At 44.6% G+C, this 23,383-nt stretch overlaps 1 protein-coding gene across 4 annotated transcripts; it reads left to right on the forward strand.

The window, feature by feature from the left end:
- Positions 1-5,490: 5,490 nt before the first annotated feature.
- LOC135526245 (E3 ubiquitin-protein ligase BRE1A-like) lies at positions 5,491-22,138 on the forward strand. 4 transcript variants are annotated; one of them, XM_064954429.1, is made up of 22 exons: positions 5,491-5,581; positions 6,292-6,478; positions 6,634-6,702; positions 6,814-6,912; positions 7,036-7,183; positions 11,182-11,367; positions 12,220-12,335; positions 12,460-12,606; positions 12,794-12,868; positions 13,037-13,282; positions 13,561-13,740; positions 13,889-14,024; positions 14,158-14,279; positions 14,429-14,585; positions 14,688-14,952; positions 15,058-15,175; positions 16,959-17,108; positions 17,449-17,661; positions 17,852-17,977; positions 18,142-18,282; positions 18,455-18,559; positions 20,914-22,138. In XM_064954429.1, exons 2-22 carry the CDS (start codon positions 6,302-6,304, stop codon positions 21,088-21,090), a joined length of 3,153 nt encoding a protein of 1,050 aa, XP_064810501.1. In that variant the 5' UTR covers positions 5,491-5,581; positions 6,292-6,301; the 3' UTR covers positions 21,091-22,138. The 4 variants fall into 4 exon arrangements, with proteins under 4 accessions (XP_064810501.1, XP_064810503.1, XP_064810504.1 ...); XM_064954431.1 differs by having other exon boundaries at positions 17,452-17,661; XM_064954432.1 differs by having other exon boundaries at positions 13,037-13,156.
- The last annotated feature ends 1,245 nt before the right edge of the window (positions 22,139-23,383 follow it).

Genomic DNA, 23,383 nt, shown 5'->3' on the forward strand with positions numbered 1-23,383 from the left:
TGACATGTTTAACCGGATTTGCTGCATTGTCCCGGACTTGCTGTTTTCAACCCTTTCTCTCTCTACCAACCACACCTGCTGTCTCGACCTCTGAATGCTCGGCTATGAAAAGACAACTGACATTTACTCCTGAGGTGCTGACCTGTTGCACCCTCTACAACCACGATTATTATAATTTGACCCTACTGGTCATCTATGAACGTTTGAACACCTGGTTTCCATCATAGGAGGTTGGTGGCACCTTAATTGGGGAGGATGAGCTCGTGGTAATGGCTGGAGCAGATTTTGTGGAATGGTATCAAATACATTTAAAAAAATGTATCAAATTTTGTCACATGCACCGAATACAACATGTGCAGACCTTGCAGTGAAATGCTTACTTACAAGCCCATAACCAACAATGCTTTAAGAAGTTTGAAGGAAAAACAATTGTTCAGTAAAAAAATAAATGTTTAGGGCCATCCTCTGACATTGCCTGGTATAGAGGTCCTGGATGGCAGAAAGCTTGGCCCCAGTGATGTACTGGGCCATGGTTTCCATGTGTTTGATACCATTCCATTCACTCCATTCCAATCATTATTATGAGCCGTCCTCCCCTCACAAGATATACTAAGAAGGATATGTACAGCAGTACATATATTAGAGCGAGCTATGTCAAGAATCCAGTATATAAACAAATGTGCAGTGTGTGTGTATAAACAGTGTTAACTAAAATGCAATGTACAGTAGAATGAGCTATGTCGAGAATACAGCATTTAATTACACAATACAAAACCCATTGGCATCTGAGGCACCTGTCTCTACTTCTTGGTTTGTCGGTTTTAGAATGGAGTTATCGTCTACAATGGATTGGTGTCGAAATGACAGAAACCCCTAAAACTCAACTAATAAGTAATTTATGTCTGCATAGGTCCGCAGTATCTGATATATTGCTCTGATAAGGTTCCTTTGGAATCATGCTATACCACTTTATAACAGTACAGGGAGACAAAGGTCGACTGATGTGTGCCAAACAAGTAAGTCATGTTTGAAAAATACTTATTTGGTGGAAATTGAATTGTGTTATGTGGTGCACACAGTGTAATCATTTACTTGGGACAGATAAGTAATTACTTTAATGGCCATTTTTATTTCACCTTTATTTAACCAGGTAGGCAAGTTGAGAACAAGGCCATGGGCAGGGACAACCTACAGTGCCTTCAGAAAGTATTCACACCCCTTGACTTTTTCCACATTTTGTTGTGTTACAGGCTGAATTTAAAATGGATTAAATTGAGATTATTTTTGTCACTGACCTACACACAATACTTTATAATATCAAAGTGGAATTGTGTTTTTCTAAATGTTTACAAATAATTAAAAACTTAAAAGCTGAAATGTATTGAGTCAATAAGTATTCAACCCCTTTGTTATGGCAAGCCTAAATAAGTTCAAGAGAAAAAAATGTGCTTAATAACAAGTCACATAATATGTTTCATGGACTCACCTTGTGGGCAATAACAATGTTAATAATAACATGATTAGTTAATGACTATCTCATCTCTGACCTCACACATACAATTATCTGTAAGCTCCCTCTGTCGAGCAGTGAATTTCAAAAACAGATTCACCCACAAAGACCAAGGAGGTTATCCAGTGCCTCGCAAAAAGGACACCTATAGGTAGATAAAGAATTCAAATTAAAATAATAACCTGACATTGAATATCCCTATGAGCATGGTGCAGTTATTAATTACACTTTGGATGGTGTATCAATCACTACAAAGATACAGGCGTCGTTCCTAACTCGTTTGCCCGGAGAGTAAGGAAACCGCTCAGGGACTTCACCTTGAGGCCGATGGTGACTTTGTTGCCGGAGAGGAAGGAAACTGCCCATGGACTTCCCCTTGAGGCCGATGGTGACTTTGTTGCCGGAGAGGAAGGAAACCGCCCAGGGACTTCCCCTTGAGGCCGATGGTGACTTTGTTGCCGGAGAGGAAGGAAACCGCTGAGGCCAGGGACCGGAGAGGAAGGAAACCGCCCCTCATGAGGCCGATGGTGACTTTGTTGCCGGAGAGGAAGGAAACCGCCCAGGGACTTGCTCATGAGGCCGATGGTGACTTTAAAACAATTACAGAGTTTAATGGCTGTGATAGGACAATGGATCAAAAACATTGTAGTTACTTCCCTATACTAACCAAATTGGCTGCGTGAAAAAAAGGATGCGTGTACAGAGTACAAATATTCCTAAAATTGCATCCTGTTTGCAACTAGGCACTAAAGTAATCCTGCAAAAAAATGTGGCAAAGCAATTTACTTTTTGTCCTGAATACAAACTGTTATGTTTGGGACAAATCCAATCCAATACATTACTGAGTACCACTACATATTTTCAAGCATAGGGGTGGTTGCATCGCGTTATGGGTATGCTTGTAATTGTTAAGGACTGGGGTGTTTTTCAGGATAAAAAAGAAACGTAATGGAGCTAAGCACAGGCAAAATACAAGAAAAAACCCCAGAAAAAACCTGGTTGTCTGCTTTCCACCAGACTGGGAGATTAATTCACCTTTCAGCAAGACCATGACCTAAAACACAATGTCAAATCTACACTGAGGTTGCTTACCAAGAAAACAGTGAAGGTTCCTGAGTGGCCGAGTTTCAGGTTTGACTTAAATCTGATGGACAATCTATGGCAAGACCTGAAAATGGTTGAATAGCAATGATCAACAACCAATTTCACAGAGATTGAAGAATAAAAAAATATATAATGGGCAAATATTGTCCAATCCAGAAAGACACTTACCCAGAAAGACTCACAAGCTGTAATTGCTGCCAAAAGTGATTCTAACATGTATTGACCCAGGGTTGTGAATACTTATCGAAATGAGATACAGTGCCTTGCGAAAGTATTCGGCCCCCTTGAACTTTGCGACCTTTTGCCACATTTCAGGCTTCAAACATAAAGATATAAAACTGTATTTTTTTGTGAAGAATCAACAACAAGTGGGACACAATCATGAAGTGGAACGACATTTATTGGATATTTCAAACTTTTTTAACAAATCAAAAACTGAAAAATTGGGCGTGCAAAATTATTCAGCCCCCTTAAGTTAATACTTTGTAGCGCCACCTTTTTCTGTGATTACAGCTGTAAGTCGCTTGGGATATGTCTCTATCAGTTTTGACAATTGAGAGACTGAAATTTTTTCCAATTCCTCCTTGCAAAACAGCTCGAGCTCAATGAGGTTGGATGGAGAACATTTGTGAACAGCAGTTTTCAGTTCTTTCCACAGATTCTCGATTGGATTCAGGTCTGGACTTTGACATTCTAACACCTGGATATGTTTATTTTTGAACCATTCCATTGTAGATTTTGCTTTATGTCTTGGATCATTGTCTTGTTGGAAGACAAATCTCCGTCCCAGTCTCAGGTCTTTTGCAGACTCCATCAGGTTTTCTTCCAGAATGGTCCTGTATTTGGCTCCATCCATCTTCCCATCAATTTTAACCATCTTCCCTGTCCCTGCTGAAGAAAAGCAGGCCCAAACCATGATGCTGCCACCACCATGTTTGACAGTGGGGATGATGTGGTCAGGGTGATGAGCTGTGTTGCTTTTACGCCAAACATAACATTTTGCATTGTTGCCAAAAAGTTCAATTTTGGTTTCATCTGACCAGAGCACCTTCTTCCACATGTTTGGTGTGTCTCCCAGGTGGCTTGTGGCAAACTTTAAACAACACTTTTTATGGATATCTTTAAGAAATGGCTTTCTTCTTGCCACTCTTCCATAAAGGCCAGATTTGTGCAATATACGACTGATTGTTGTCCTATGGACAGAGTCTCCCACCTCAGCTGTAGATCTCTGCAGTTCATCCAGAGTGTAGATCTCTGCAGTTCATCCAGAGTGATCATGGGCCTCTTGGCTGCATCTTTGATCAGTCTTCTCCTTGTATGAGCTGAAAGTTTAGAGGGACGGCCAGGTCTTGGTAGATTTGCAGTGGTCTGATACTCCTTTCATTTCAATATTATCGCTTGCACAGTGCTCCTTGGGATGTTTAAAGCTTGGGAAATCTTTTTGTATCCAAATCCGGCTTTAAACTTCTTCACAACAGTATCTCGGACCTGCCTGGTGTGTTCCTTGTTCTTCATGATGCTCTCTGCGCTTTTAACGGACCTCTGAGACTATCACAGTGCAGGTGCATTTATACGGAGACTTGATTACACACAGGTGGATTGTATTTATCATCATTAGTCATTTCGGTCAACATTGGATCATTCAGAGATCCTCACTGAACTTCTGGAGAGAGTTTGCTGCACTGAAAGTAAAGGGGCTGAATAATTTTGCACGCCCAATTTTTCAGTTTTTGATTTGTTAAAAAAGTTTGAAATATCCAATAAATGTCGTTCCACTTCATGATTGTGTCCCACTTGTTGTTGATTCTTCACAAAAAAATACAGTTTTATATCTTCATGTTTGAAGCCTGAAATGTGGCAAAAGGTCACAAAGTTCAAGGGGGCCGAATACTTTCGCAAGGCACTGTATTTCTGTATTTCATTATCAATCAATTTCACATTTCTAAAAACATGTTTTCACTTTGCCATTATGGGGTATTGTGTGGGGTATGGGGTCTTTTTAATTCATGCTATAACACAACAAAATGGAGTATGAATACTTTCTGAAGGCACTGTAAATCCCTGTTCCACTACAGATACCATTCAAGAAATGCTCAGATTGATCGAGATAACAGGCCAAAACAACAACGTGGTGTGAGAATGACATTGGGTAGGGGTGCTCTGCTACACAGCAGGGGTTGTGTGAGTGACTGCATCAGACAAACGTATTTGAACCCTGGGTATGAGGTAGGCAGGGTGGGACGCTAATGCACAACCTCTTGCAAATCAAGCTTACACAAGATGGACCATGAACCCCTGAACAATGGTCTTACAAACACTCTCAGTCAGAGTATATTCCCATCAGACTCTCATTCACTTGCGAGAGGTGTGTGCATGTGTTAGAATGAGAGAGCCACTTCTCCATCCTCATAAAACCAAAGACTGTCTTCAGCTGCCCTCACTGACCTGGTCACATTCCCGGTAGCAATATGATCTCTCTCTAGTTCTCCAGTTGCAGTCTGTGGTCTGGTCTAGTCTACACTACACTATCTATTGCAGCTTAGTCGCTCTGTCACTGCTCATCCATATATTTTTATTTTTTCTCATCCCGTTCCTTTACTCGATTGTGTGTATTCGGTTTTGCTGTGGAATATGTTAGATATTAGGTTTTGTTGTGGAATTGTTAGATGTTACCTGTTAGATACTGCTGTGCTGTCTGATCTGGAAGCATAAGCATTTCGCTACACTCGCAATAACATATGCGAAGCATGTGTATGCGACCAATAAAATGTGATTTGATTTGATTAGTCTGCATGATTAGCATTTAATTGATCCCACCACGTGGCGGCGTCCTTTGAAATTCTGAGAGGTTCAGCCAAAGATTTTTTTCTGGTTCGGCTTTCAGTATCTACTTCCGTTTCTGGAAGACAGGCGGAACATCAACATTCACAGACAGAATCAGTAAATAACACTATTTTATCAAAATTGGTAAGGAGTTGAAATCAAACCACTGAATATACATGAAATAACAGATCAAATGTATTGATTGAAAGTGCCCCAGTATAGTTTCTGCCCAGAAAGGCTATTTTATAGCGTGTGGCTATTTGAATTAGCTAGCGTACTAGCTGGCTAACATTAGCTAAACGTTACTGCAATCTAAGTTACAAAGTATTTGTGAATTAGCCAATTATCTAGCTAAACGGGTTAATTGTACATGGCCAAATAGCCGAAATGGCTTTGGCATGAATTAAAACAAATGTCTGTTCTTTTGAAATTGTATAGCTAGCTAATGACTCTAGCTAGCTAATGTACAGTTAATAACGGCGTTATGTAGCTATGTGGGGTTTCCGAAACGAATATTTGAGTGTAGACTCCGCGATATGACGTTGGTGCAAATAGTGAGCAGCATAACGGGTAAATGTCCATAAAAACTAAGAGCGTTGAAGCCAATGATGTGTATAAACAAGTGTGATCTATTGGAGAAGCAGTTTTAGCCCATCTTCACAGCGGACTGCCTTTGCTACCACGCTCTTAACAACTTCAAGCGAACCCATGCACAGATACCTTGCGTGACTATTAGAACGTCCTGCATCTCCTCGTTGCAATATCTGCGGTGCTGCTCGTGGCAACGTCATTTCGCTGATTCAACCAGGATGTTAAATGTACTAATATTTAATCTCTCCCTTTATCTACTGCAGTGGTGTGAGGATGTCGGGACAGAAGCGTATGTGTGACTCCAACATCCCCTCTTCATCCTCCAGTGCGCCCCCCGAGAAACGGAGGGAGCGAGAGGGAGGAGAGGATGGTGGTCCAGAGGTCAGCTCTACTGCAGGAGGGAGCACTGCTGTGGAAACAGTCATCAAACTCGGGGGGGTTTCCAACTCGGTGAGAGAGCTGAAAAGTGCCTAGCCTGTATTTCTCCTACTGTGTCTGTTTGTCAGTATGTCTGTCTTTACATCTAATAGTTGTTATGACTCATCAGCTGTGTCATCGATCGTGTTGTTTCCATCATTTGATTGGTCTCTTTCTCTTGTGCTCAGGAAGAACAGGATGTCAAAGCTCTCCAGGTGAAGAACAGGAAGTTGGGAGAATCCCTCGATCAGAGACAGGTATATATAGTCGGTCTGTCTCACTTACTCACTCTCTCACACATACAAACACAATCCCTCTTTTCATCCCATACACCTTTAATACTCAACAAGCGGATCGATGCTTTGCAGGTGATTGAGGATGAGCTGAGAGAGAGAATCGAGAGACTGGAGACTCGTCAAGCTACTGATGACGCAAGCCTACTGATCCTGAACAGATACTGGAATCAGGTAACTAGTCAAACAATGAACAATATGCAATTAAAACATTGCACATGGGTCAAAATTTGCAAGTAAAACTATTATCTGTGTTCTTAATACCATCTACTTCCCTCTCTCTCCCCTTTCTCTTAGTTTGACGACAATGTGTGCCTGATTGGAAGGCGCTACGATGAGTCAGGGAGCGAGTCTGTGGAAACCCCGGCTGGAGAGGGGCGGAGCCTCAAGCCTGACACCCCAGAACCCGACGGCGACTCCAACCAGGAGAGAGCCAAAGACCGAGGTGCAGCGGGAGAGAGAAAGAGATGTAGAGATGTAGAAAGGAGGGATGGAGAGAGGAGAGGACATGAGTTTGGTCAGGAGCAAGAGACCGAGGAAGAGGGTACTCTGATGAGTTTGTGACAGGGTACCTAACACAAGAGGTAGAGCAGAAGAGTACAATGTACAGAGATTGATTAAATTAAGCCCTTTTGGTTCAGAGTAGAGAGCTGTTATCTGTTGTATGCCTATGACAGGGATGCAAACTCATTACTTTTCGGTGAATATCGCTATGTTGATTTCAAAATAAGTAATCCACGTGAATCGTGTAGATCTGAAGAAAAACGTAAAACATTTTTGGTGGGGGGGGGTATATTTCTCATGTTGAAAATGATTGACTGAGCACAGAATGCCACCCTACTTGTTCTACAATGAGTATACCAGAATGAGTGCTTCATCCAATATCACGTGTGACAGCTGATATTAGCCAGCCACTTCCCTAACCAGTCATTAGCATTAGCCCTACATTAGCCGACTCAGCTGCTTCTCTCAACCAGTCATTAGCATTAGCCCTACATTAGCCTACTCAGCTGCTTCTCTCAACCAGTCATTAGCATTAGCCCTACATTCGCCTACTCAGCTCCTTCTCTCAACCAGTCATTAGCATTAGCCCTACATTAGCCTACTCAGCTCCTTCTCTCAACCAGTCATTAGCATTAGCCCTACATTAGCCTACTCAGCTGCTTCTCTCAACCAGTCATTAGCATTAGCCCTACATTCGCCTACTCAGCTGCTTCTCTCAACCAGTCATTAGCATTAGCCCTACATTAGCCTACTCAGCTCCTTCTCTCAACCAGTCATTAGCATTAGCCCTACATTAGCCTACTCAGCTCCTTCTCTCAACCAGTCATTAGCATTAGCCCTACATTAGCCTACTCAGCTGCTTCTCTCAACCAGTTTTAAAATGTAATTCAGCCGTGATGTCCATCTACGGTGTGCAGATAGTGATGAGGCTTCTGTTGTTAAATTTGTTTAGTTATTGGAGCGTCTCGCAGCGCAAGCAAAGTGGATGATTTGTATCTTTTAACTTTACCTGTAAGAACAAGAGCCAGTCTGACTAGGCTTCACTTTCACACAGCCTCTGAGTGCCACTACCATAGAGGAGAAACAGAGCGCAGTGACAGTCATGCTTGTGCCTTTACATTGCTGAAAACCGCAATGTCTCTAGCCCAAACCACTCAAAGGTTATGCACCGTATTACCAGAGCTATATCTTCTCCCCTTTCTACCAGCATTGGCGTACATTTGATATAATTCCAGAAACCATGTCACTGTCCCCATTTTGTCACTGATCCAAAAATTAAGGCCGGCACTGTTTATCTGAATTAGAAATCTCTTTCTTTGGTTTTCTTTCAATTCTGCTTGGTACATAACTTTTGTCTGAGAGTGGGAGAAAGAGAGAGAGAGAGAGAGTGTGTGAGAGAGAGAAACTGAGTGAGTGACAAACTGAGTGAGTGACAAACTGAGTGAGTGACAAACTGAGTGAGTGAGCGAGCGAGCAAGAGGGTGTGTGTGTTTGAGGGATGTACAGGGGGGGGAGGAAGGGGAGAGAGAGTGTGTAGGCTATATGTGTAAAGTTGTCTGAAGAGTATGCTAAAGATGGTTTCGTAGTGTGTTTTCCTCCTTACTACCATAAGGAAAATGCAGATCATTATGCATTTCTATTCCTTAATCCATTCCTCCTGCTAAATCACAGGTAGGCCTTTGGATATGAGAAAATCTGCAATTTTTTGCAGTAGCCTATTCTATTGAGCAGTAAGCAGTGTGAAGTTAAATTCAATGGTTCGTAGTGGTGTGAATATCAGGGACAGGTTTTTGTGCAGAACGTATTGAAAACGCTATATTGATACTTGACCTGGTATCACATCGTTAGTAAAATGTTAGTATTGTGACAACCCCACTCTGAAAATAAGCACATTTTCTTGCAATTGACTTGTGTTTGCGCCCTCGACAGTTTGCATCCCTGCTGTTAAAAGCACCTATTTGTCCCACTATTCACATAGGCTCATCCTTTGAGTTCAGTAGCCTACCTCTCCTCTGTTGTTGAGCATGCGAGATCATGTATTTAATATGTATTTTAATATATCATGTATAGCTAATATGTATTTTCTCAGTTAAATAGCCTATAGGCTATATGCATGGGCGGCAAAGCACGGTGCAATTGTCTTTCCATGGACATTAACTTCCTAAATATGATAGGCTATTATACAGGACTACACAAGACTAACATTTTTCCCTGGTGGCAGTAACTTTTTCAGTTGGTCGCACCAGCTCATAATTTGGTGGCACTGAGAAAGAAAGATATTTTTTTTTAGCAGTGTCACACAATAGAATCAATTCGAGTCATCATCTTATAAAGTAGTTTACAATCTTTTATTAAAGGGATACTTGTCATGCGAGCAGATGCTCATGGACTTCTAGTCATTGCGCTAACGCTAGTTAGTATTGGTATGCAGAACTACCTCTAACTTCCTTCATAGTGGACACAGACATAAAAATGGTATCCACAAGTTAGTTTGATTATGGGGAAGTAGATAAAGGGCCTCGTTGCCAAAATCCCGAAGTTTTCCTTTCAGAAGTGTAATAGACTGCTGAGATGGTATTCAATAATGAAGTTGTTACATCTAACATGTCCAAGCAGGAATGCATGATTCTAAATATTTTGATATGCAACCTAATCCAGTGATTGGGTTGACAATTAGGCTATTTTTATATTAACAGTACCAGTCAAAAGTTTGGACATACATACTCATTCAAGGGTTTTTCTTTATTTTTACTGAATTATACATTGTAGAATAATAGTGAAGACATCAAAACTATGAAATAACATATGGAATCATATAGTAACCAAAAAAAGTGTTAAACAAATTAAATTAAACAAGTTAAACATATAGTTTAGATTTTAGATTCTTCAAAGTAGCCACCCTTTGCCTTGATGACAGCTTTGCACATTCTTGGCATTCTCTCAACCAGCTTCACCTGGAATACTTTTTCAGTAGTCTTGAAGGAGTTCCCACATATGCTGAGCACTTTTTGGCTGCTTTTCCTTCACTCTCTAGTTTGTGCGCTTTTTATGTATCTTACCAGATATCTTCATTGTAAAACAGTGTGCTTTGAACTCAATAACAATCCTTGCAGAATAAATATCACACCTGCATTTTGAAATGATATACAATCACAAGGGAGGAGAGAGAGTGAGAGGCTCGCTCATTACAGCAGCCGGCCCCAGCAAAACAGTTAGGCACAGCGGCAGGGTGGACACTTTTATTTCAGGAATCATGAGGATAATGCACTTAACTGTTTTAACGTGTTCATGTTTTTATCTGCCCCAAAAAATAGGTTGTTTTGATTGAGGCGACCAGGTAGAATGTGCAGCTCGCAGCAGTGCGGGAAAATCAAACATTTAACTCGCACAGCCAAGTTAAAGGGACGCAAAATGTGACTAAATGGTCAGTCTGGAGCCCTGCTATAATTTAGGCTCTGACATTGACTAGGAATAAACATTAATAACACATTTATTTTACTCTGCCTGCAAATCGTCTCAACCCTAAAAGTTATCCAAAACATATCTCAAGTCAAGTCAAGTGAAAGTGTCCGCTATATGCTATTCTATTTTGCCTCAACTCTGCTCTTTCAAACGACATCTAGTCTATTGGCTGATATAGCCCAATAATACCCATAGTCTAATATAATGGGCCACGTGAGAATCGCTGGTCTTTAAACCCGATTTCTTAGGCAATATTATTTACATTTTGCGTGGATCTTGCCTGAGCTGCGTCACTTACACCTAAAACAACATTGTGGGACTGAGGTCGGGTTCAGGACCAGTTCTTGCAGAAGCAGGTGGGAGTTTTACAAGAAGTTAGCAGGAGCGGGCGGGAACAGGATGGAGAAATCAGTCCCACGGAGATCTCTTGTTCAGAGTAGTATTAACTCCTGTCTTCACCTTGTGGTTGTCCTTCAGGCCACCAGGGGGAGACGACCACATCTTTCCTGGCGACGCTGGCCAGCAGCAGCAGTGAGGAGATGGAGGCAGAGCTGCAAGAGAGGGTGGAGTCCAGCCAGAAGCAGGCCAACCGTGTGGTGGAGATCTACGACAGCCTGAAGACCACCGTGGAGCAGCTAAAGAAGGACCAGGACTCTGGAGCAGGTGACAGTGGAGAGAGGAGCTGAGGGGAAAGGGAGGCATGGGGGGGTGAGAGGGTTGAAGACTGATGTGGGGTAGGGGTTAGAGGAGTGGGTATGAGATGTGAAGGAGTGTAAAGCAGTGAGGATTGTGGGTAGGTGTGGAGGGTAGTGTTTTTGGGATGGTGAGAGCAACAAGGGTGTTGAGTGTCTTTTGTCGTTTTGGGCAGGAGGTAGTATTCTCAGTGAGTGAGTTCCTTGAGGGAGTGAGTGAGTTCCTTGAGGGAGGGAGTGAGTGAGTTCCTTGAGGGAGGGAGTGAGTGAGTTCCTTGAGGGAGTGAGTGAGTGAGTGAGTTCCTTGAGGGAGGGAGTGAGTGAGTTCCTTGAGGGAGGGAGTGAGTGAGTGAGTGAGTTCCTTGAGGGAGGGAGTGAGTGAGTGAGTTCCTTGAGGGAGGGAGTGAGTGAGTGAGTTCCTTGAGGGAGGGAGGGAGGGAGTGAGTGAGTTCCTTGAGGGAGGGAGGGAGGGAGTGAGTGAGTTCCTTGAGGGAGGGAGTGAGGGAGGGAGTTCCTGGAGGGAGTTCCTGGAGGGAGGGAGTGAGTGAGTGAGTTCCTTGAGGGAGGGAGTGAGGGAGGGAGTTCCTTGAGTGAGTGAGTTCCTGGAGGGAGGGAGTGAGTGAGTTCCTGGAGGGAGGGAGTGAGTGAGTTCCTGGAGGGAGGGAGGGAGGGAGTTCCTGGAGGGAGTGAGTGAGTGAGTTCCTGGAGGGAGTGAGTGAGTTCCTTGTTGTGTGGGTGAAGGAGTTCCTTGAGGCAGTTCCTTGTTGTGTGAGTGAAGTCAGGAGTAGTAGTAATGTCATGACATCGAGTCTTGCACTTCCAGAGGGCTCTGTGTGGCAGGTCGCCGCCCAGCTCAACACCCTCCTGTCCAGTGAGAATGACCGGCTGCGTCAGCTGACTGAGGACCTTCAGCAGAAGCACAGTCACATGACTAGCGAGGTGATTTGATGTCTTGCATCCTGGCACGTCTGTTTTATTTATCTCCCTCTACACTATGTACATTACTAATGGATCACCACCGCGATCATATTAACAGTGATTCTGTGTCCCTGTCCATCTGTAGTCTCGTTCTCTGGGCAGGGCAGTGGCGAGGGCAGACACGCGGGTCAGTGAGCTGCAGGGCCTCATCGAGGAGCTCCAGTGGGACATGGAGAAGATCCGACGCAGAGAGAACCGTCTCAACACACACCTGGGAGAAATCCTGGAGAGGGTAAGACTGCGGCTGTATGTTTTTGTGAGTCCACGTCAGACTGAGTCTCTCTCTCTTTGCAGTAATGTGTGTTTGACATCTACGGTGGTCTACCATTTTTCTGTGTCATTGTGTTCATATACCACAGAACTATATTTATGTGAATGTAGAAGTGTTTATTCCATGGCCACTGTGTAATTCCTCCCAGGTGAACAGTAAAGGCTACAAGGTGTGTGGGGAGGCCAGCAGTGTGTGTGGAACCATTACCATCAACAAGAGAAAGGTACAAAAATATCCTCTTTGTTCTGCCATTTGTACTTGTCAGAAACTGCACGGACCTGGAGTTATAACTCTTTCATTCTCCTTCCCTCTTCCTCTCTTTTCCCCTTTACCCCCTCTTTCTCTGCCCCCACTCCCTCGTCACCCCTCTCTTCTCCTCTCTCCCTGTCAGTTTGAGGAGATGAACAGTGAGTTGGAGGAGAACAGGGAGCTGGCGGAGAACCGTCTGAGTGAGCTGCAGCGGCGGCAGCAGGACCTGCAGACGTTTAACCAGGAGAACAACAACATGAAGGTGAGCCTGCAGAGCCTGACCCAGGGCCTGGGCCGCCAGAATCCTATGGCTCTCTCCCCCAACCCAGCCATTGGATTAGCTGAGGTCCCACGTCCTTATTCAGCCATCCAAACCAGTCAAATGAAGGTAAATAGATAGATGGAGGTTTTTACTGCCTTCTCTGTTGCTTTGCTCACTACCAATCTTTGTCTCCTCTCTCTCACCTCTCTCCCTCTCGTTTATGTCTCTCACTTCTATCCCTCTCTTTGATCTGTCTCTTTCTCACTACTCTCCATCTCTTTGATCTGTCTCTCACTTCTCTCCCTCTCTCATGCTGTCTGTATCACTTCACCTCTCTCTCACTCCATTTCATTTTTCTCTTGTCTCCCTTTCTCTCTCCTTCTTTCTCTGCCTCTCTCTGTCAGGTGGAGTTGTTGAGTCGTGCTGAGGGGGTGGTGAGGGAGAGCTCAGAGTACCGCTGTCTCCAGTCCCAGTTCTCTGTCCTCTACAACGAGTCTGTGGGCCTCAAGTCTCAGCTGGACGAGACGCGCACACGCCTCAACACCACCAGGACGGCACGCCTCCGACAGCTGGAACACATGGAGGTGTGTTTGTGTGCTTGCGTTAGAGCCTGTAAGCGCTCGTGTCTTGACTTTTAACGTCTTTTGAATCGAAAGGAATGTGTGTGAGTTTAGCCTCTTTATTCAACAACGACAAGGCTGTGTGTGTAACCGCCTCTCGTCTGTGTTCCAGAATGACGAGGTGTCTCTCCAGAGGAAGGTGCGTACTGAGGTGTTCCAGCTAGAGGACACTCTGGCCCAGGTCAGGAAGGAGTATGAGATGCTCCGGATCGAATTTGAACAGACCCTCGCTGCCAACGAACAAGCAGGTCAGCGTCTTCACCACAAATGAAAATAAATTTGGCCTCACGCTCACCGGCCAGTGTTTAGGCACAGTTTTGAGATACTCCTCCAAAACGTAATCACTTTTTTATTTTCTCTCTCTCTCTATCCCTCTCTCAGGTCCTATCAACAGGGAGATGCGTCACCTGATCAGCACCCTGCAGACACACAACCAGCATATGAAGGGAGAGGTTGTGAAATACAAACTGACACTCAGAGAGGCACAGACTGACCTCAGCCAGGTAAGGGAGGGAGGGAGAGAGCGAGAGAAAGAGGGCAAGAGGGAGATGGAGAGCGCGAGGGTGTAAGAGGCATGCAGGGAGGGAAGAAGAGAGACTGTATGGGAGTGAAGACCATAAAGATTCATCTGTGCGATTCCTTGCTCTCATAGGCTCGAACTACGAAGGGCAGTGCTATCCTTCAATCACAATCCAGTACGGAGCTGGACCTGAAGGAAGAGACCACCTCCCCCCTGACGCCCGCTGCCTCTGCTGATGTCACCATCAAGATGGAGTCTGACAATGGTTCAGCCACGCCCACCAGCACGAGTACGTGTTATTAAGTGTTAATCATTCATGACCTCTTTATTAACTCCTTATTAACTGATATTCATCCTCTCTCTCTCTCTCTCTCTCTCTCTCTCTCTGTAGGTACCTCAGTGAAGACAGAGCCTGGGACAGAAACAGAGGGAGAAATCAAAGAGGAGGAGAAAGAAAAAGAGGTGAAGAAAGAGAAGGAAAAGGAACGAGAGAGGGAGAGAGAGAGGCCAACCCGTGGAGGGGGTGGGACCGAGGAGAAGGAGAAGGCTGGGACCAGCAACCAATTGGAAGAGGTTGCTCCGGAGCGCACGTTTGTGATTGGAGGACCGAAGAGGAAGGAGGTGGAGCAACTGAAAATTGTCCGGGCGGAGCTAAAGTAAGTTTGATTGTGGTGACAGTCATGATTGGTGATTGATAATTGGGGTGATGATGACAATGAGGAGGACGGTAGTAGTGGCTGACGAAGGCTATGTCCCTGTAGGAAAGCCCAGGAGTCTCAGAGGGAGATGAAGCTACTGCTGGATATGTACCGTTCCGCGCCCAAAGAGCAGAGGGACAAAGTCCAGCTCATGGCCGCTGAGAAGAAGGCCAAGTCAGAGGTACACACTTGGCTGATGCTACTGACGCTACTTCGCCAGCAAGCATTGTGTGCTGTTTATGGGTTTAATTGATTGGTTAGTTGTATGATAGTGATGATGGTAATACTCTTGTGTATTGGATGGTTAGTATTGAGTGGAAGTAATTGATTGATGGTATAACAGTTATGTAACCACTATGTGCTCTGCATATTGAGCTACTATTGAGTGATAATACCCCAGTGAGCACAAGATGTTGGAAAGCCATATTTTCACTGACTTTTCTACCAAAAAGACGTATTTTCAACATACACTGCTCAAAAAAATAAAGGGAACACTAAAATAACACATCCTAGATCTGAATGAATGAAATATTCTTATGAAATACTTTTTCTTTATATAGTTGAATGTGCTGACAACAAAATCACAAAAATTATCAATGGAAATCAAATTTATCAACCCATGGCGGTCTGGATTTAGAGTCACACAAAATTAAAGTGGAAAACCACACTACACCACAATTTCCTTAAAACAAGTCAAAATGAAGCTTAGTGTGTTTGGCCTCCACGTGCCTGTATGACCTCCCTACAACGCCTGGGCATGCTCCTGATGAGGTGGCAGATCGTCTCCTGAGGGATCTCCTCCCAGACCTGGACTAAAGCATCCGCCAACTCCTGGACAGTCTGTGGTGCAACGTGGTGTTGGTGGATGGAGCGAGACATGATGTCCCAGATGTGCTCAATTGGATTCAGGTCTGGGGAACTGGCGGGCCAGTCCATAGCATCAATGCCTTCCTCTTGCAGGAACTGCTGACACACTCCAGCCACATGAGGTCTAGCATTGTCTTGCATTAGGAGGAACCCAGGGCCAACCACACCAGCATATGGTCTCACAAGGGGTCTGAGGATCTCATCTTGGTACCTAATGTCAGTCAGGCTACCTCTGGCGAGCACATGGAGGGCTGTGCGGCCCCCAAAAGAAATGCCACCCCACACCATGACTGACCCATCGCCAAACTGGTCATGCTGGAGGATGTTGCAGGCAGCAGAACGTTCTCCACGGCGTCTCCAGACTGTCACGTGCTCAGTGTGAACCTGCTTTCATCTGTGAAGAGCACAGGGCGCCAGTGGCGAATTTGCCAATCTTGGTGTTCTCTGGCAAATGCCAAACGTCCTGCACGGTGTTGGGCTGTAAGCACAACCCCCACCTGTGGTCGTCGGGCCCTCATACCACCCTCATGGAGTCTGTTTCTGACCGTTTGAGCAGACACATGCACATTTGTGGCCTGCTGGAGGTCATTTTGCAGTCAGTGCTCCTCCTTGCACAAAGATGGAGGTATCGGTCCTGCTACTGGGTTGTTGCCCTCCTACGGCCTCCTCCACATCTCCTGATGTACTGGCCTGTCTCCTGGTAGGGCCTCCATGCTCTGGACACTACGCTGACAGACACAGCAAACCTTCTTCTTCTGAAAGCACCGCCAGCATTCAAAAGTGACCAAAACATCAGCCAGGAAGCATTGGAACTGAGAAGTGGTCTGTGGTTTTCACCTGCAGAACCACTCCTTTATTGGGGGGGGTCTTGCTAATTGCCTATAATTTCCACCTGTTGTCTATTCCATTTGCACAACAGCATGTGAAATGTATTGTCAATCAGTGTTGCTTCCTAAGTGGACAGTTTGATTTCACAGAAGTGTGATTGACTTGGAGTTACATTGTGTTAAGTGTTCCCTTTATTCTTTTGAGCAGTGTATTTTGCTCATAGGGAAGCGATTTATTGACGGCGATAATGGCTTTGTATTCACTGTCAGGCAGAGGAGCTGAAGCAGCGTCTAAGGGATCTGGAGGAGAGGGAGAGGAGGGAGGGGAAGAAGATGGCTGATGAGGAGGCACTCCGGAAGATCTGCTCTGTCGAGGAACAAATCAACATCCTCAACAAGAAGCTCTCCCTGGCCAAGCAGGTGTGTGTCTGGGTTGTGTATGTGCGGGTTGTGTGTGTGTGCATGTCTTTGTGTGCATTTGAGCATCATACTTTTGACTCATTTCTCTCACCGTCATTTCCCCCCTCTTTGCTCCTCCCCCCATCGATCCATTCTTCAACCTACTTTTCTGTCAACCTACTTCACTCCCTCTTTACCACCCCTCCATCGCTCTTCTTCTCTACCCCTCCACTACCCTCTCCATACCTGCCTATATCCTTCCACCCCTCTGCTACCCTCCCCTCGCTCTTCCTACTCTCTCTCTCTCTCTCTCTCTCTCCTTCCCCTCTCCCTCCCCCCTGTCTCTCCCCCTTCTCCCCAGGAGGAGGATGCGTTGCTGAGTGAGATGGATGTGACGGGCCAGGCCTTTGAGGACATGCAGGAGCAGAACATCCGGCTGATGCAGCAGCTCAGGGAGAAGGACGACGCCAACTTCAAGCTGATGTCGGAACGCATCAAGTCCAACCAGATCCACAAGCTGCTCAAGGAAGAGAAGGAGGAGCTCGCCGACCAGCTGCTCACGCTCAAAACGCAGGTGAGAGCAGGTGATTGGAACAGTGCAGGAAAGGGATTTGAACGTCTAAATGGCAGGTGCACAGTTCAGGCTGACTTTTGTGTTAGGGAAAGACAGTAGCTTGACACTAGCAAACAATGGAGCCTATGTCTGGCCATCTCTCATTATTTCTCTATCGCTCTCTCTCCATCTCTCTATCTGTCTTCCTCAGGTGGATGCCCAGCTGCAGGTGGTGAGGAAGCTGGAGGAGAAGGAGCGCCTCCTCCAGGGCACCATCGGTACTGCAGAGAGAGAGCTGGCTCTGAGGACACAAGCTCTGGACATGAACAAACGCAAGGTAGCAAAAACACACCTGTGGAAAATGACACGAGCGCACACACACACCATGGACACACACACACAACGAGTATAGATAAGTACTTAACACAAAGAACACAAACTTCCTTGGAAAAATGGCAACGTGCATTGTATCTGCTTTCTGCACCCCCCCTCCCCCTCCAGACCCAGGAGTCAACGGTGCTGTCGGAGGAGGTGCGTAGTCAGCTGGACCAGGTGCAGCAGAGACTGGGCACCGTCAGGGAGGAGGTCATTGAGAACAGCATCTCCAAAGAGAAGCAGTCCTTCAATGCACGCCGCGCACAGGTCAGGCCACAAACACATGCCACATTTTGGTAACTGTGCATGTGTAACCACGCACACACACACACACACACACAGACAATTCAAATCCACTTGAACAAAATAACAATTCAGTTTATTTACTGATTGGAGCACCCTGCTGAACTATTTTCTTCTTTCCCCTGCTGTGTTTTAGGAGGACATCTCCAAACTGCGGAGGAAGATCGAGAAGGCCAAGAAACCCGCAGAGACCGTCCGCAACGGCGATGACATCCTCAATGAGGAAATCAACGATTACAAGGTAGTCTGGATGAACACGCTTTTTACACCAGGTGTAATACGGGTCTTTAAAAGTGCCACTATATATATATAGTTAAACTGGGCGAACACTACACGGTTTTAGCCTGATCTACATGTTCCGATCAGCTCTCAATGCATTTTTCCAAATATGGAAGCAAATCGAAGCAACCCCGAAGTAAAACGTAACACTGCAGCCCATAAAGTGAAACTCATACCCGATTTGCAGTTGATGCCTGCCACACTTTCTCGAAAATGTTAAATATATTTGGCCTCATCTGCCATTATCGCCAGGTGTGAGGAGTGCTCAAAGCAGGCATGTCCCAATGTCAGCCAAAGAGCTACTCAGAAGTATAAAGTTTCTCTTCGTTTACCCCACAAGTTCATCACTCTCACACACACACATATGGTGCCTTCGGGAAAGTATTCAGACCCCTTGCCTTATTCCACATTTTGTTACGTTACAGCCTTATTCTAAAATAGATTAAGTAATTTTCCACAGCAATCTACACACAATACCCAATCTCTGCAGCACTCCACCAATCAGGCCTTTATGGTAGAGTGGCCAGATGGAAGCCACTCTTCAGTAAAAGGCACATGACAGCCCGCTTGGAGTTTGCCAAAAGGCACCTAAAAACAGACCTTTAGAAACAAGATTCTCTGGTCTGACCAAGATTGAACTCTTTGGCCTGAATGCCATGCATTAAATCTGGAGGAAACCTGACACCATCCCTATGGTGAAGCATGGTGGTGGCAGCATCATGTTGTGGGGATGTTTTTCAGCAGCAGGGACTGGGAGACTAGTCAGGATCGAGGCAAAGATAAACTGAGCAAAGTACAGAGAGATCCTTGATGAAAACTGGCTCCAGAGCGCTCAGGACCTCAGACTGGGGCGAAGGTTCACCTTCCAACAGGACACCAATCCTAAGCACACAGCCAAGACAGCTCAGAAGTGGCTTTGGGAAAAGTCTCTGAATGTCCTTGGGTGGCCCAGACAGAGTCCGGACTTGAACCTGATTGAACATCTCTGGAGACCTCAAAATAGTTGTTCAGCGACGCTCCCCATCCAACCTGACAGAGCTTGAGAGGATCTGCAGAGAAGAATGGTATAAACTCCCCAAATACAGGTGTGCCAAGCTTGTAGAATCATACCCAAGAAGACTCGAGGCTGTAATCCCTGCCAAGGGTGCGTCAACGATGTACTAAGTGAAGGGTCTTAATACTTATGTAAATGTAATATTTCAGTGTTTTTAGCTAAATTTGCACACACAAAAAAATACGTTTTTCTTTGTAGTTATGCAGTGTTGTGTGTAGATTGAGGGGGGGGGGGGGACTCTTTAATCCATTTTAGAATAAGGCTGTTATGTGAGAGAAGTCAAGGATTCTGAATACTTTCCAAAGGCACTGTATACACACACACACACACACACACACGAGTTAGCTGGTCTGCTGGGCTATGTTACAAGTTGCATTTAAGTCTGTTCTTTTCTCAAGGTCTTTTTGCAAAATCGACAATCCATATTGTCGTCTTCACGTTTTATGGATGAAGCGTCCATGCAGCATCTGCATGACAACCATTAGATCCCAATCAGTTTCATGGGAATATGCATTTGTAATCTTAATCTTCTTGAATTATGTAGGCTAAGTAACCTAACTACTGTTTAATCGGATTTTAGAGCAGAGGGAGTTAAGAAGCTACACTTCCACTTCTATATATATTTTTTTAAATCAAAGCATATTAAGGCTAGTGGCAACGCACTGTTGAGCTCTGGCCGCATGTGATGTTTTATTTTTTTACCATTTCATCACAATCATACAAATAAAATGTCGTAAGTCGCCTAATTACGTGGTGTTTTTGGGTCTAATGTTAGAGCCTCGCATACTAATGAATCATTAAGAGATCTTGCGAGACATTGATTTGGAAAAGATCTAACCTTTTTATAAACGAGCACCATTCTGAGAAGTGGTGGAGCGTCGCGCATTAGACCCCTGATAACAATGTACATAAAGGAACGCAGCATTTTCCTCCGTTGCCATGATGTTTTCCTTACTACACATGCGTAAACCTGTCCAGCAAATACAGCCAACTCTGTCCCAATTGTCCAACTACTGCCGCGGCGGCGCCTTTATGGATTACTGGTTAACTAGGATTTGGCTTGACTGAGTCGTTAAATGTGAGATGTTTTCTGATGTGTAGAGCCCATAGACCCAGCAATAAATTATGTGGTGTATTTCAGCCCTAACTCACCTGTTCTCTCTCATTGCTCTCTTTATCTTTCTGGCCTCCATTTTTCTCTTTCCCCCTCTCTTTCTCTCTCCTTCTCTTTCTACCTCCCCCTCTCTTTCTCCCTCCCCCAGGCTCGTCTGACCTGCCCGTGCTGTAACTCCCGGGTAAAGGACGCCGTCCTGACCAAGTGTTTCCACGTCTTCTGCTTCGAGTGCGTCAAGACACGCTACGACACGCGCCAGAGGAAGTGCCCCAAGTGCAACGCCGCCTTCGGCGCCAACGACTTCCACCGCATCTACATCGAATAGAGAGGGAGGGGGGTGGGGGGACCTAAATGCAGGGAGCATAGGGGGTAGGATAGTAGTGCCTGGAGGTCAGCAGTGTCCACGCAGGCTTTCTCTCCAGCCGAACAAAACTGTCTTTTATCACCCCAGCTACTAGCGTGTGAGATGGAATGAGACTGGACACGTGTGGAAATCTGTGAATATCGGCTGGACATGTAATAAATATGGACACCTTGCGCTCTGATTGTGATTGGCTAGGTGGAATTTCCGCCATGTTGCTGGGGGGCGGGCTGCTTAGGGTTGTTTCTGGACTAGTCCTACATTACATTGTCTTATAGAGATCATGATCATGGTTATATTTGCTGGCTGTGCTCTGCCTGGCTGGCTGGCTGGCTGGCTGGAAAGCCTTTAGGAGACACTGCCTGTGGCTCAAATCTAGGGTTACAGTACATATGGCCTTTTGTGGGGGAAAAGTGAGGTTTGACTTGAAGGGTTTGACTTGAAGCTTTTCCATAGTTGACTGTAGCTATTGGTGTTTATAAAAAAAATTACAAATACTATCGTCCTCTCCCTTTTTTTTGGATGGACTAGATCATTACAGACCTTTCACTGAATTCTAGTCCTGAAGGGCTGCAGTGATGCACTGAAGACCCTAATAACATTTTTAGAATAACTGATATTTTCAGCTTCTCTCTCCTCAGTACTCCTACGGCTCCTGCCCCATGGAACTAAACACCAGATAACCTTCTGGGGGCCCCTCTGGCTCTAGTTTTAGACTGGTGTGGTGTCAATCCGTCGGCATGTCTGCTTACACGTGTGTGTGTGTGAGGGAGAAAGAAAAACGGACTAACCGTTTGCTTCGATGGTTAGAAAATCAACGTTGAGTCCCTTGATCAGCATGCACCCTTGTGTGACCAGTCAATGTTTTCCTTGCATTTGTATGCATGTATTATTATTTTTATTTTTTTAAAGCTGCCTCTTCGGGGACACACTGACGGGCTACAAATACCATGAATTGATGCTAATGTGTAATGTTGCTGCTCCACAAGTTATTAAACTGCCATCAAAACGAGACTTGTCTTGCGATTAGTTCTTTATCAGTCTAGTTTGTGCATTTTATAAGCTACATAGCCTATTCATTATCATCAAAATCATATTTCTGTTTTAACCTTTAACATGTGTTGAGACCACAAATTCCAGTGTGCAAATCTCAAAATCTTATTATACAGTGCCTTCTGAAAGTAATCACACCCCTTAACTTTTTCCACATTTTGTTGTTACAAAATGGGATTATAATTGATTTAATTGTCATTTTTGTTGGAACAATCTACACCAAATACTCTGAAATGTGAAAGTGGGAGAAAAATTCTGACTTTTATGAAAGATTTATGAAATATTAAACTAATATATCTTGATTAGATAAGTATTCACCCCCTGAGACAATGCATTAGAAACACCTTTGGCAGTGATTACAGCTGTTTAAGTCTTGCCATGCATAGTCAAGCCGATTTAACTCAAAACAGTAACTAGGCCATTCGGGAACATTCAATGTTGTCTTGGTAAGCAACTCCAGTGTAGATTTGGCCTTGTTTTATGTTATTGTCCTGCTGAAAGGTGAATTAATGTGTCCCAGTGTCTGTTGGAAAGAAGCCTAAACCAGGTTTTCTTCTAGGATTTTGCTAGTGCTTAGCTGTATTTTGTTTATTTTCATCCACCCCAAAAAAACTCCTTAGTCCTTGCCAAAGACAAGCATACCAATAACATGATGCAGCCACCCCTATGCTTGAAAATAAGACATGGTACTCAGTGATGTGCTTTGTATGCAGGACAAAAAGTGCATTTCTTGGCTACATTTTTGCAGTGTTACTTAAGTGTGTTGTAAGAAACAGGATACATGTTTTGGAACATTTTTATTCAGTACAGGATTCCATCTAGGTTAGTATTGTGGAGTAGCTTATATGTTGTTGAACCATCCTCAGTTTTCTCATATCACAACCATTAAACTCAAACTGTTTTAAAATCATCATTGGCCTCAGTTACGCAAAATTCTTGCAAAGTTGTCACTTCACTTGCTTATTACATGTGAATCTGTCCACGATAGATTCGCCTCATGGTGAAATCCCTGAGCAGTTTCCTTCCTCTCCGGCAACTGAGTTAGGAAGACTGGTTGTATTGATACACCATCCAAAGCCTAATTAATAAACACCATACTTAAAGGGATATTCAGCTTATGCTTTTTTATTTGTACACATCTACCAATCAGTGCCATTTGAGGCATTGAAAAACCTCCCTGGTCTTTGTGGTTGAATCCGTGCTT

The sequence above is a fragment of the Oncorhynchus masou genome, chromosome 32 (assembly GCF_036934945.1).
Source record: "Oncorhynchus masou masou isolate Uvic2021 chromosome 32, UVic_Omas_1.1, whole genome shotgun sequence".
Taxonomy (NCBI): domain Eukaryota; kingdom Metazoa; phylum Chordata; class Actinopteri; order Salmoniformes; family Salmonidae; genus Oncorhynchus; species Oncorhynchus masou.

What these genes read in the sequence shown, in the direction of transcription:
- LOC135526245 (XM_064954429.1), top strand. Translation starts at nt 6,302, where the DNA reads ATGTCGGGACAGAAGCGTATGTGTGACTCCAACATCCCCTCTTCATCC. An exon ending in CGCTGCCAACGAACAAGCAG is followed by an intron (nt 14,025 to 14,157) that starts GTCAGCGTCTTC and finishes TCCCTCTCTCAG; the next exon opens with GTCCTATCAACAGGGAGATG. An exon ending in ATTGTCCGGGCGGAGCTAAA is followed by an intron (nt 14,953 to 15,057) that starts GTAAGTTTGATT and finishes ATGTCCCTGTAG; the next exon opens with GAAAGCCCAGGAGTCTCAGA.